The sequence below is a fragment of the Pholis gunnellus genome (genome assembly GCF_910591455.1).
Source record: "Pholis gunnellus genome assembly, chromosome: 17".
Taxonomy (NCBI): Eukaryota; Metazoa; Chordata; class Actinopteri; order Perciformes; family Pholidae; genus Pholis; species Pholis gunnellus.
In genome coordinates this window covers 12352924-12366836 of record NC_136544.1, presented here as the reverse complement: position 1 = coordinate 12366836, position 13913 = coordinate 12352924, and the positions used below count along the sequence as shown (strand labels likewise).

At 39.5% G+C, this 13913-nt stretch overlaps 2 protein-coding genes across 2 annotated transcripts; both read left to right on the top strand.

Annotated features, from left to right (window-relative positions):
* Positions 1-3223: 3223 nt before the first annotated feature.
* LOC306709506 (cytochrome P450 2K1-like) lies at positions 3224-6459 on the top strand (the record flags this gene model as incomplete). Its single annotated transcript, XM_079177684.1, has 7 exons — positions 3224-3338; positions 3424-3584; positions 3753-3932; positions 4148-4289; positions 5713-5897; positions 6051-6192; positions 6260-6459. 7 exons carry the CDS (start codon positions 3224-3226, stop codon positions 6457-6459), a joined length of 1125 nt encoding a protein of 374 aa, XP_079033810.1.
* Positions 6460-8165: 1706 nt separating this feature from the next.
* On the top strand, positions 8166-13650 carry LOC306709507 (cytochrome P450 2K1-like; the record flags this gene model as incomplete). Its single annotated transcript, XM_079177685.1, has 9 exons — positions 8166-8381; positions 9562-9724; positions 10486-10641; positions 10727-10887; positions 11054-11233; positions 11448-11589; positions 12894-13078; positions 13232-13373; positions 13451-13650. Exons 1-9 carry the CDS (start codon positions 8190-8192, stop codon positions 13648-13650), a joined length of 1521 nt encoding a protein of 506 aa, XP_079033811.1. The 5' UTR covers positions 8166-8189.
* Positions 13651-13913: the final 263 nt, after the last annotated feature.

Sequence of the window (13913 nt, the reverse complement as noted above, 5' to 3'; positions counted from 1 at the left end):
GTAGCGATGCACCGATACTGATATTGGATCAAGTATTGGTGACAATTGGCTGATCGGGTATCGGATACCATTATTTTATGAAATAACAATTCTGCACATTTATATCTCTGTAAACCCCAGCTGTTCACCTACCAGTTGCCAGATTGTCTCAGTCATTTCCAAAGTTGAGTTCTCCTGTGTTAGTAACTATTCCTTTGATTCCTGAAATCTGGTTTTGTGCTCCTGTTTATATAGAGTTAGTAGTTGTTAGGCTTTTTGTTTTTTGACCATTTTTGTATGCGTGTTAATTCTGTTGGATGCCTGTTCTGCTTTGTTTTGAAGTGAGCCTCGGTAAAAGTTAGATTTTTTCTCTCTGGTCTATTCTCTGCGCTTGAGTCATATTCTGATCATCACATCCACACAGTGAGGCATACAGCTTATCAAATGTACACTAGTATCGGATCAGTACTTCGTATCGGCCATTAACCAAAGTGCAGGTATCACTATTGGTATCGGGACTGAAAAAGTTAGATCGGTGCATCCCTACCTAAAAGCATTAAAGACCATTAAAAAATATAGAGTGGTCCTCTCAGCCATTTGATTGTACTGGATCAATCTTTTTTGGGACTCAATTACAAACTATTGTTTGATTATGTATTATATAGAAAAATGGAATTGATAATGGGATTTTTGACTTTTTGAGTGATGGATAGCTGTACTGTAGGATACAAGATGTTTCAACCACCTTACTGCAGCTTATTATCATTATAAATATTATCAATATGTCGGAAAAGATTAAAAGAAAAAATAGCTCAGCAGTTAAACTGTCCTAACTCAGTTGAAACTGGTTTACAGCAGGTTCCTGGTCTGCAGCATATGAAGGAATCCAGTGACGGACCGTGCATTTTATACCTGGGCCTTCAGTGCTGTCCTGCAGCTGAAACACCACCTAATAACCTCATGATGGCACCAAAATTGTGGGAAATATAATGTTTTCGGTGGACTGCGCTCGCGTAGGAGACACCGGGCTGTGACTGCTCAACCCGGAACCAAAAAACCACAACAAGAAACAGCTGAGGCCCCACACTTCTAGGAGGCTAGGCTAAACTAGCTTAACAAACAATAACTCCATGCATGACGGTATGCTTCGTAATTAACGGACAATGCATATAGTCCAAATCTACACGACCGTTCAAAAGTTTGGGGTCACTTAGAAATGTCCTTATTTCTCAAAGAAAAGCACTGTTTCTTTCAATGAAGATAACATTAAATTAATCAGAAATACACTCTATACATTGTTAATGTGGTTAATGACTATTCTAGGTGGAAACGTCTGGTTTTTAATGAAATATCTACATAGGTGTATAGAGGCCCATTTCCAGCAACTATCACTCCAGTGTTCTAATCGCCTTAGAAGACTAATTGATGATTAGAAAACCCTTATAAAAACAGTTATGCTGGTGAGAGAAGCTATAAAACTGGCCTTCCTTTCAGCTAGTTGAGTATCTGGAGCATCACATTTGTGGGTACGATTATACTTTCAACATGGCCAGAAAAAGAGAACTTTCATGTGAAACTCGCCAGTCTATTCTTGTTCTTAGAAATGAAGGCTATTCCATGCGAGAAATTGCGAAGAAACTGAAAATTTACACGAAATTGTCTGGGTGACCCCAAACTTTTGAACGGTACTGTATATAATCAACACAATGATAACAACAAACTCACAAGAACCAGTCATATATACATATGACAACAGAGCATGACAAATCAATCCAGCAACACTGCAGCGGAACACACATTCTCCTACACACTCAAGGGCCATTCAGATATTAGATGTAAAAAAACAAACGCAGTTGACTTACCAAATGCTGTTCACTTAAAGACAAACTCCATCCTCCTTTCTTTGTTGACAAAGAGTTTAATCCCACGGTTAAATCCCTACTCACAAATCCGTTTCTCCTCCTCCTTCAGCCTTTGAGTGTTAAAAAAACAAAACTAGGTAAAAAAAAAAAAAATCTACACATACCGCAACCACATACAGGTGGTTGCATTATTTCAATCAAATGGTATTCATATGCCTGTTTGCAATTTGTAATAGAGGTTATTGCTTTAATGTGATGTGGGATAAGTTATAATGATCACTTCTTTTTCTGTTTCATAGCTTTCCAAGAACTATGGATCAGTGTTCACAGTGTATTTGGGACCCCAGAAAGTGGTAATTCTGGCTGGATACAAGACCGTGAAGCAGGCACTGGTCAACTATGCTGGGGAGTTTGGAGAGAGACAAGTCTTGCCATTAGGCAATGACTTAAGTGGTTCACATAGTAAGTATAAAGCAGCGGACTTGAGTGATAACCACTCACAGTATAAGTTCATCTAGGTGACGCATACATTTGATCCAACGACAATGTTAACATCACACAGCTCACAGTCAACATCTGGCACAGTTGTGCTTTGAGCTAAAAGCTTCTTCCATGGGTGGTGCTGTTTCAATTGCTCCACAATGCAAATATTGTGGAGTTTAAAATGCAAAATGAGTTCATACTGTTGCAAGGCATAGTTGTTGTGATTAGCCTTGGTAATGTGTGTACAAAGACAACAAAGTGTGATAGCCTGGGTGATTGCATTAGCCAGCCTTCGTCACTGATTTGGATAACTATATACCCCAGGGAAGAAACTCCTAATCCTTTTTGGCCTTCAGGCAGCGGCAGCAGGGAAACATTTCTCTTGTTGGGGTGATTGAGGTAAGATGACATCTGATGGTCTTCAGGCCAGGTAGTCCCTCTTGGTGCTATTCCTGAACCAGGCAGTGGTTCTGCCTGTCAGGATAGTCTTTATGGTGCAGGTGCAGGAAGCAGCACCTTGAGGAGCAGCCTGAAGTCCGTCATGCATACGAGGTGGTTGAGACATTGACAGGCTTTTTGCATAGTTAGAAGTTGATGAAGTCTTTGACAAGCCTCTGAACGTACTTCATCATTATAGAAGTCAGGGATTTGGGGGATTCATCCTTTAGGAACGATGAATGTACCAGATTGCAGAGCAATTCATCCAATAGTTCTAGAGATATCTCTGTCTGGACAAAAGCAGTAGACCGACCAACTTATTTTTCCATCGCTACAACCATGGTGCTGTAACGATGTAATCCGATTTCAAAAAGTTCAAATAACATTTGAGAATAAGATGTGTACTTGATTTCACTTTAGGTAAAGGAATCTTATTTGCTAATGGGGAATCATGGAAAGAAATGAGGCGTTTTGCTCTGAGCAACCTGAGAGACTTTGGGATGGGCAAAAAAGTGGCAGAGGAGAAAATCATTGAGGAGATTCAACATCTGAACGAAGTGTTCAAAAGACATGAAGGTAACTCTTCTCCTGTATTGTATTATGTATTTATAAGGATTTTATATTGTTTGTTGTTTTACTCATTCATTTTTGTTTGTTTCAGGTAAACCCTTCAGTGCTACCCAGTCAATAAACTATGCAGTTTCCAACATCATCTGTTCAATTGTCTATGGCAGCAGATTTGATTACAGTGATGCAGAGTTCACATCTATGGTAGACCGAGCCAATGACAACATTCGACTTTCAGGCTCTCCTTCAATACAGGTACCACTTTGTCTTTCATTAAATACACTTTAAGATGTACCTTTAGTGGGTTATAGTGAGAATTACAGACTCATGGGGCCATGAGCATGCATATTGCCCTTTGTATTGTGCCTTTGTGATATATTAAATAACATGTTGTACGTGTTATTCTCTATTCAATTTTAACAGTTGTACAATATTTACCCCTGGATATTTCAATGGGTGAGCAACAGGATGCGTATCAGGAAGAATGTTGCTGAAAACAGAAAACAAATCAAGCAGCTGATCGGACGTTTACAAGAAACTTTGAATGTTCAGATGTGCAGAGGATTTGTGGACTCGTTTCTGGCACACAAACAGGTAATAGAGGTATTAAAATCAAGTGAAATATCATAATACAAGGTTTGAATCTATAGTGATTCATTATTTTTTTTTTATGATTTAATTGATGATTAACATGAATTCATAAAACATCACCACTGTTCTAATTCTATGAAAACGGCCGATAACTGGAGGATGAAAAATGGCAAGAATGCCTTTTAAAATTAAGTTTTAACACATTTAGTCTTTCACCTTTTAATAAGGATTTAGGGATTACGGAGTCATTCTACAACATGGAGAACCTTGTGTCAACTGTTAGCAACCTCTTTGCCGCTGGTACTGATACAACAGCAACTACGCTGAGATGGGCTCTGTTGCTCATGGCCAAATATCCTCAAATACAAGGTAAGTAAAATGCTTAGACCTGTTGCAATCAACTGGGGTACTTAACATAGTAGTAGAAGTTAAAATATAAAAATGTTACCTTAATTTGATGCAGTCAAAGATTGACAGGAAAGAGGGAGAGAACAGATGGAACAACATGCCACAAAGGTCAGTGGGTTGGATTTCCAATGAGCCCAATTTTTCTGGGCCATAGGGAGCCTTTAGACTAGTAAATACAATTTTCATGTTGTATTTGTTCTGTTTGTTCTAATAAAATCCAGTTACTTTGCAGTAAAAGATCTGCCCAACCGTGGGCTCTCTTTGATATACCATTATGTCTGCACCATGTGCAGTTTTCATTTTGCTCATTACATCCTGACAGTAACCAATGAATCAAATGCTTTGACAAAAGAAATCTGTTATCTGTGACTATCACTGGACTGTAATAAGCCCGAACAATCATTTAATTCTACTTGCCTAAATTCCTGCCTGCCTGCACATATTCTGCTCGTGCATTCATTGCTCGTCACTGGTCTTTCACAAGCTGCTAGCTTGACAGCTGTGAGTAACGATAGCCATGTTTGTTGTTTACGTTCATTATGATAATTTTTGGCCAATAGTATGAAGGCAGATCAATGTCAAAATCCACAAGCACAAATGAGATCCATGCATGTGTGTAGAGGTCACACGTGTGCAACTCAAACAGCCACGGACACTAATTACTCCTTTCACATCACTCCATGCAGAACATCTCTGTTCACATGAGCAAAATTGAAGCCTGTGAGGAGAAAACCATGCTTTTAGGGTGAGGAGCGTCTCCTGGTGCACGACTTCTGTCACTGCTCTTTGGCTTTGGAGGAAGGCCCGAAGGGACGAGCTGTCAGTGTTGTCAACTTGGCTACGGTCCGGCTAGATTTAGCACTTCAGGAGCTAGTACTGCTTGTACTAGTCCTTTCATTGGAAAAGCCTTTAACATATGCTAACTGTTGCAAACCAGGATAATCAGCTTTTACTTCCAAACTGTAATTTTAAACTACAACTAACCAAAGATTAAATGAAATGACAGGTTCAATTTGTTCTGTCCATGGTATCATCCCTATTTGAATAATAACACCTGGAAAAAGAACCCCATTGAAACTCTCTGCACCAAGAGTACTTTAGATATAAAAAAGAAAAATTACTTAATTTCCTTAGTTTTGACCTGCTATGAGTGCAATGTTCTACCAGCTGGTCATAAAATTACACTAATGGCATTGAGATGGATTTCTCCTAGCTTGTGTTAAATTCTGTGATATAACGATTGCAATGTCTTGTGCAGTGTGTTCACTCAAATGACTATACAAAGCAATTATGTTGGTCTATCTACAGAATTGGCGACAAAAACATGGCTTACTGCTGCTTTGTTTTTTAGCCACTGTCACTTCCTTTTATTTCTAATTTCCAGACCAGGTCCAGGCAGAGCTGAGCAGGGTGGTTGGGAACCGTCAGGTTAAGGCACAGGACAGGATGAACCTTCCCTTCACTGACGCTGTCATCCATGAGACACAGAGATTTGCAAATATCCTTCCCATCTCGATTCCTCACATCACCAGCACAGATGTAACATTTCAGGGCTATTTCATCAGAAAGGTAAGAATCTGACTGATGAAAACAAGTTTTCCAGTTCACTCTGAATAGTGAAACATGATGCGATTGCATGCTTGATTCTAGAAAGCTGCATAAAGATAGTAGTTTATAGTGCTCTTTAAAACATTGTAAGCATTAATAAATGTCTCCTTCAAGGGGACCCCTGTGTTTCCTCTTTTGACATCTGTTCTGTCGGATGAAAGCGAGTGGGAGAGTCCACGCACCTTTAATCCTGCCCATTTCTTGGACAAGGATGGGAAGTTTGTCAAGAGAGACGCCTTCATGCCCTTCTCTGCAGGTTAGCTACAATTTCTTTCAATACCAATCAAAGTCCTTCAGATTATCTAGAGCTTGTTCTCTCACAGGACGGAGGGCATGTCCAGGAGAAAGTCTGGCTAGGATGGAGCTCTTCCTCTTCTTCACCTCCTTCCTCCAGCGCTTTCATTTCACTCCTCCACCTGGAGTCCCAGAGGAAGAACTGGATCTGACTCCGGCTGTGGGCTTCACCCTCAACCCGACACCTCATGAGCTGTGTGCCGTCAGTCGTGAGGGATTTCAAAATTAGTACTCGAGCATTGTCAAAAGCTTTTAGTGGAAAGCTTTTGAGATTGTAATGCCACTGAAAAGGTAACACTGCTGTCCACTCTGAAACCAGCTTATTCAACAAATTGTTTCTTTAACTTAACTGCTGAAGCAAGGTTGGTGTCTCAGTAAGAAAATGGGATAACATTTCTTTAACCTGTTAATTGACTACTCTGTCACAATGAGCTAATTTACTGCTGCACCAATCAAACTGCTCGCAAAGCTATATGATATGTTTGATTCATTAGCCAAAACATCAAAGTGTTGAAACACTGTCACCGTAGGGCAGAGATTGTTCTTGATTTATCATATATCTTATGTTATCAATATAGCAGCCATGTTTGGAAATCATTTGTCAGCTGTAAGACCTCACAGCAACACCTTGCACTGCATTTCATTCAATTCCAATTATGAATCACTGTAAAGGAATGGTAAAGTTTTATTGTGTATTATGGCCTTAAATAAAACTTTGAATACTCGTCTACATATGTCTTGAACAGAGGACGGTCCCACATTATGTGCTTGGAATGATTTCATTTGGCACATAATATTCCAACACTATTCTGGTGACAGACTTTAGCGACATGACATGACGAGGCGAGTGTGTAAAGATTTAGTTTCCTCCACAGGCTTGGTGTTTTAACCACACAAAACAGCCCATCAACACTTTCCTACGCTCGGGGTTAATGATGTCCTTAGTTAAAATCGTTGTGAAATGTTATTGACTTATGTTCTCACTTCTAGCGGGGAATATATACTATTGTAGTGATCTAATGTCATGATCAAGGGGAGGATTGTAATGGTATTTTTTTACATAGTATATATTTCTACTTACTTAGTATATATTTCTACTCAGTATATTGTATTCATGCATGAGTCATTTTGCTCTGAACTTCACCGTGTCTCTGTTGTGCAAAAGAAGAATTCTCCCTTGCCTGCTCACATAGATATCTAACTGTTGTATGAGAATGTTCCACCACCAAGGCCTTTGGACCGCTTGTTTTGGTTGCTGGCCGTTTGTTTTTCATTGTTGTTCCTGTCAGTCTGAGACCAAAAGTCTGTAACATCGGCCATCGGCCCCCACCTTTGCTCATTCTGCATAAAGAAAGCTTGTTCACTTTTTTCTTGGTTCTTCCTCTCTGAGACTGTACGCATTCTGTTGTGATGATTGAACCTTCTCTGCGCAGAGAATAAATACTTAAAAGACAACCTGGTTTTGGTGTTATGTATTTCAGCATTGAAAGACTCACGCAAAGTGGGTATAGGAATTTTTTTCCACCACAATGATTGTTGTTCATTCCTAGCACTACACCCTTTATCACATGTTGTTCATGTTAGCTCTGCTCAAGTGGGCGACCAGGTTTATGTTGTAGAATAACCGTAGGAGACCTCATATCAATTGTTACTTTGATCCCAGCTTGTCTAAACATTTTTTAAAGATTAACAGAACATATCCCAGAAAAGTACACACAAACATTACTTGACCTGCAAGAAGTGTCAACCTGAGTCGGTCAAGTGAAAGAGGGCATGACGAGGGCATGACATGATGAGAGGATCAGATGTTGTTTGTATTGGTTAAGTGAATACAAACCATATATATGTATCTCACAGTGCCAGGTCAAATTGGGGCAGGGCTTCACTCTAATACTCACACAACATAAAACACAGAAATATTGTCTCTGACTTTGTTGAAAGTGTAACTTACTGGCTGTCATGGAAAGCCTTTTTATGCAGTCCCCCAGTACAACCATTCTACTGGGCATTGTTGGGATCCTACTCGTCTTGTATGTACTTTTCCCCAGATTTGACCATCAGAGGAAGGAGCCTCCAGGACCCAGACCACTGCCTGTGTTTGGCAATTTGCTGCAGCTGAATCTTAAGTCACTCCACAGCACTCTGTTTGAGGTAAGTGATACTAAATTGTATACGGTGTATACACTGCTGTTCAAAGTGTGGAATCACCTGTTATTTTGATGTTTTTGATACCATTTCAACCTAAATAAAAAACGGTATACTTCAGACAGACATTCCTATATGAATCTGATAAAAGCTGATTTTTTAACAGTAACTTGATTTATTATAAGATTTGAAAATAGGACTTTTATCCATCTAATAGTAGCGATGCACCGATACTGATATTGGATATTGATCCGATACTGGATCAGGTAGGCCTATTGGTGACAATTGATCATGTATCGGATACCATTATTTTATTAAAAAACAATTCTACACATTTATATCTCTGTATTTATTTGTTATGTTTTGTTTCGCACCTGTGTTGCATTTGCTCATCAGACCTCTCCTGTACTTAAACCCCAGCTGTTCAGCTACCAGTTGCCAGATTGTCTCAGTCATTTCCATAGTTGAGTTCTCCTGTGTCAGTAACTATTCCTTTGATTCCTGAAATCTGGTTTTGTGCTCCTGTTTATACATAGTTAGTAGTTTTGTTAGGCTTTTTGTTTTTTGACTATTTTTGTATGCGTGTTAATTCCGCTGGATGCCTGTTCTGCCACAGGTATCACTATTGGTATCGGGACTGAAAAAGTTAGATCGGTGCATCCCTACCTAAAAGCATTAAAGACCATTAAAAAATATAGAGTGGTCCTCTCAGCCATTTGATTGTACTGGATCAATCTTTTTTGGGAATCAATTACAAACTATTGTATAATTATGAATTATATAAAAAAATTGAATTGATAATGGGATTTTTGATTTTATGAGTGATGGATAGCTGTACTGTAGGATACAAGATGTTTCAACCACTTTACTGCAGTTTATTATCATTATAAATATTATCAATATATCGGAAAACATTAAAAGAAAAAATAGCTCAGCAGTTAAACTGTCCTAACTCAGTTGAAACTGGTTTACAGCAGGTTCCTGTTCTGCAGCATAAGAAGGAATTACAATACGAAATAGAAACAGAAACAAGAGAACAACAACATGTTAACAGCTACACATACAGGTGGTTGCAGTATTTCAATCAAATGGTATTCATATGCCTGTTTGCAATTTGTAATAGAGGTTATTGCTTTAATGTGATGTGGGATAAGTTATAATGATCACTTCTTTTTCTGTTTCATAGCTTTCCAAGAACTATGGATCAGTGTTCACAGTGTATTTGGGACCCCAGAAAGTGGTAATTCTGGCAGGATACAAGACCGTGAAGGAGGCACTGGTCAACTATGCTGTGGAGTTTGGAGAGAGACAACTCTTTCCATCAGGCAATGACTTAAGTGGTTCACATAGTAAGTATAAAGCAGCGGATTTTAGTGATAACCACTCACAGTTCATGTAGGTGACGCATACATTTGATGCAAATGTTGTGTAATTTAGAATACAAAATGAGTTCATATTGTTGAAGGGCATAGTTGTTGTGATTGGCCTTGGTAATGTGTGTACAAGGAGAACAAAGTGTGATAGCCTGGGTGATTGCATTAGCCAGCCTTGGTCACTGATTCGGATAACTATTGACCCCAGGGAAGGAACTCCTAATCCTTTTTGGACTTCAGGCAGCGGCAGCAGGGAGACAATTCTCTTGTTGGGGTGATTGAGGTAAGTTGACATCTGATGGTCTTCAGGCCAGGTAGTCCCTCTTGGTGCTATTCCTGAACCAGGCAGTGGTTCTGCCTGTCAGGACAGTCTTCATGGTGCAGGTGCAGGAAGCAGCACCTTGAGGAGCAGCCTGAAGTCCGTCATGCATACGAGGTGGTTGAGACACTGACAGGCTTTTTGCATAGTTAGAAGTTGATGAAGTCTTTGACAAGCCTCTGAACGTACTTCATCATTATAGAAGTCAGGGATTTGGGGGATTCATCCTCTAGGAATGATGAATGTACCAGATTGCAGAGCAATTCATCCAATAGTTCTAGAGATATCTCTGTCTGGACAAAAGCAGTAGACCGACCAACTTATTTTTCCATCGCTACAACCATGGTGCTGTAACGATGTAATCCGATTTCAAAAAGTTCAAATAACATTTGACAAAAAGATGTGGTCTTCACTTCAGGTACAGGAATCTTATTTGCCAATGGGGAATCATGGAAAGAAATGAGGCGTTTTGCTCTGAGCAACCTGAGAGACTTTGGGATGGGCAAAAAAGCAGCAGAGGAGACAATCATTGAGGAGATTCAATATCTGAACGAAGTGTTCGAAAGACATGAAGGTAACTCTTCTCCTGTATTGTATCATGTATTTATAAGGATTTAATATTGTTTGTTGTTTTGCTCATTCATTTTTGTTTGTTTCAGGTAAACCCTTCAGTGCTACCCAGTCAATAAACTATGCAGTTTCCAACATCATCTGTTCAATTGTCTATGGCAGCAGATTTGATTACAGTGATGCAGAGTTCACATGTATGGTAGACCGAGCCAATGACAACATTCGACTTTCAGGCTCTCCTTCAATGCAGGTACCACTTTGTCTTTCATTAAATACACTTTAAGATGTACCTTTAGTGGGTTATAGTGAGAATTACAGACTCATGGGGCCATGAGCATGCATATTGCCCTTTGTATTGTGCCTTTGTGTTGTACAATAACATGTTGTACGTGTTATTCTCTTTTCAATCACAACAGTTGTACAATATCTACCCCTGGATATTTCAATGGGTGAGCAACAGGATGCGTATCAGGAAGAATGTTGCTGAAAGCAGAAAACAAATAAAGCAGCTGATCGGACGTTTACAAGAAACTTTGAATGCTCAGATGTGCAGAGGATTTGTGGACTCGTTTCTGGCACACAAACAGGAAATAGAGGTATTAAAATCAAGTGAAATATCATAATACAAGGTTTGAATCTATAGTTAATCATTAGCGTTTTTAATGACTTAATTGATGATTAACATGAATTCATAAAACATCACCACCGCTCTAATTCTATGAAAATGGCCGATAACTGGAGGATGAAAAATGGCAAGAATGCCTTTTAAAATTAAGTTGTAACACATTTAGTCTTTCATCTGTTCATAAGGATTTAGGGATTACGGAGTCATTCTACAACATGGAGAACCTTGTGTCAACTGTTGGCAACCTCTTTGCGGCTGGTACTGATACAACAGCAACTACGCTGAGATGGGCTCTGTTGCTCATGGCCAAATATCCTCAAATACAAGGTAAGTAAAATGCTTAGACTTGTTGCAATCAACTGGGGTACTTAACATAGTAGTAGAAGTTAAAATATATTTGGATTTCCAATGAGCCCAATTTTTCGGGGCCATAGGGAGCCTATAACTAGTAAATACAAATTTCATGTTTGTTCTTATAAAATCCAGTTACTTTGCAGTAAAAGATCTGCCCAACCGTGGGCTCTCTTTGATATACTATTGTGTCTGCACCGTGTTCAGTTTTCATTTTGCTCATTACATCCTGACAGTAACCAATGAATCAAATGCTTTGACAAAAGAAATCTGGTATCTGTGACTGTCGCAGGACTGTAATAAGCCCGAACAATCATTTAATTCTACTTGCCTAAATTCCTGCCTGCCTGCACATATTCTGCTCGTGCATTCATTGCTCGTCACTGAAGTCTTTCACAAGCTGCTAGCTTGACAGCTGTGAGTAACGATAGCCATGTTTGTTGTTTACGTTCATTATGATAATGTCAATAATGTCAATGTCAAAATCCACAAGCAAAAATGAGATCCATGCACGTGTGTAGAGGTCACACACATGCAACTCAAACAGCCACGGACACTAATTACTCCTTTCACATCACTCCATGCAGAACATCTCTGCTCACATGAGCAAAATTGAAGCCTGTGAGGAGAAAACCATGCTTTTAGATTGAGGAGCGTCTCCTGGTGCACGACTTCTGTCACTGCTCTTTGGCTTTGGAGGAAGGCCCGAAGGGACGAGCTGTCAGTGTTGTCAACTTGGCTACGGTCCGGCTAGATTTAGCACTTTTGGAGTTAGTACTGCTAGTACTAGTCCTTTTATTGGAAAATCCTTTAACATATGCTAACTGTTGCAAACCAGGATAATCAGCTTTTACTTCCAAACTGTAATTTTAAACTACAACTAACCAAAGATTAAATGAAAGGTTAAATTTGTTCTGTCCATGGTATCATCCCGATGTGAATAATAACACCTGGAAAAAGAACCCCATTGAAACTCTCTGCACCAAGAGTACTTTAGATATAAAAAAGAAAAATTACTTAATTTCCTTAGTTTTGACCTGCTATGAGTGCAATGTTCTACCAGCTGGTCATAAAATTACACTAATGGTATTGAGATGCATTTCTCCTAGCTTGTGCTAAATTCTGTGATATAACTATTGCAATGTCTTGTGCAGTGTGTTCACTCAAATTACTATAAAAAGCAATTATGTTGGTCTATCTACAGAATTGGCGACAAAAACATGGTTTACTGCTGCTTTGTTTTTTAGCCACTGTCACTTCTTTTTTTTTCTAATTTCCAGACCAGGTCCAGGCAGAGCTGAGCAGGATGGTTGGGAACCGTCAGGTTAAGGCACAGGACAGGATGAACCTTCCCTTCACTGACGCTGTCATCCATGAGACACAGAGATTTGCAAATATCCTTCCCACCGCTATTCCTCACATCACCAGCACAGATGTGACATTTCAGGGCTATTTCATCAGAAAGGTAAGAATCTGACTGATGAAAACAAGTCTTTCAGTTCACTCTGAATAGTGAAACATGATGCGATTGCATGCTTGATTCTAGAAAGCTGCATAAAGATAGTAGTTTATAGTGCTCTTTAAAACATTGTAAGCATTAATAAATGTCTCTTTCAAGGGGACCCCTGTGTTTCCTCTTTTGACATCTGTTCTGTGGGATGAAAGCGAGTGGGAGAGTCCACGCACCTTTAATCCTGCCCATTTCTTGGACAAGGATGGGAAGTTTGTCAAGAGAGACGCCTTCATGCCCTTCTCTGCAGGTTAGCGAGCTCAGATAACAATTTCTTTCAATACCAATCAAAGTTCTTCAGATTATCTAGATCTTGTTCTCTCACAGGACGGAGGGCGTGTCCAGGAGAAAGTCTGGCTAGGATGGAGCTCTTGCTCTTTTTCACCTCCTTCCTCCAGCGCTTTCGTTTCACTCCTCCACCTGGAGTCCCAGAGGAAGAACTGGATCTGACTCCGGCTGTGGGCTTCACCCTCAACCCGACACCTCATGAGCTGTGTGCCGTCAGTCGTGAGGGATTTCAAAATTAGTACTCAAGCATTGTCAAAAGCTTTTAGTGGAAAGCTTTTGAGATTGTAATGCCACTGAAATGGTAACACTGCTGTCCACTCTGAAACCAGCTTATTAAACACATTGTTTCTTTAACTTAACTGCTGAAGCAAGGTTGGTGTCTCAGTAAGAAAATGGGATAACATTTCTTTAACCTGTTAATTGACTAGTGTTATATTCAGTTTTACAGACCTTTAGACTGGGTGTTAGGATCGTTTTAATAATTCTAGATTAACCAAAGGAT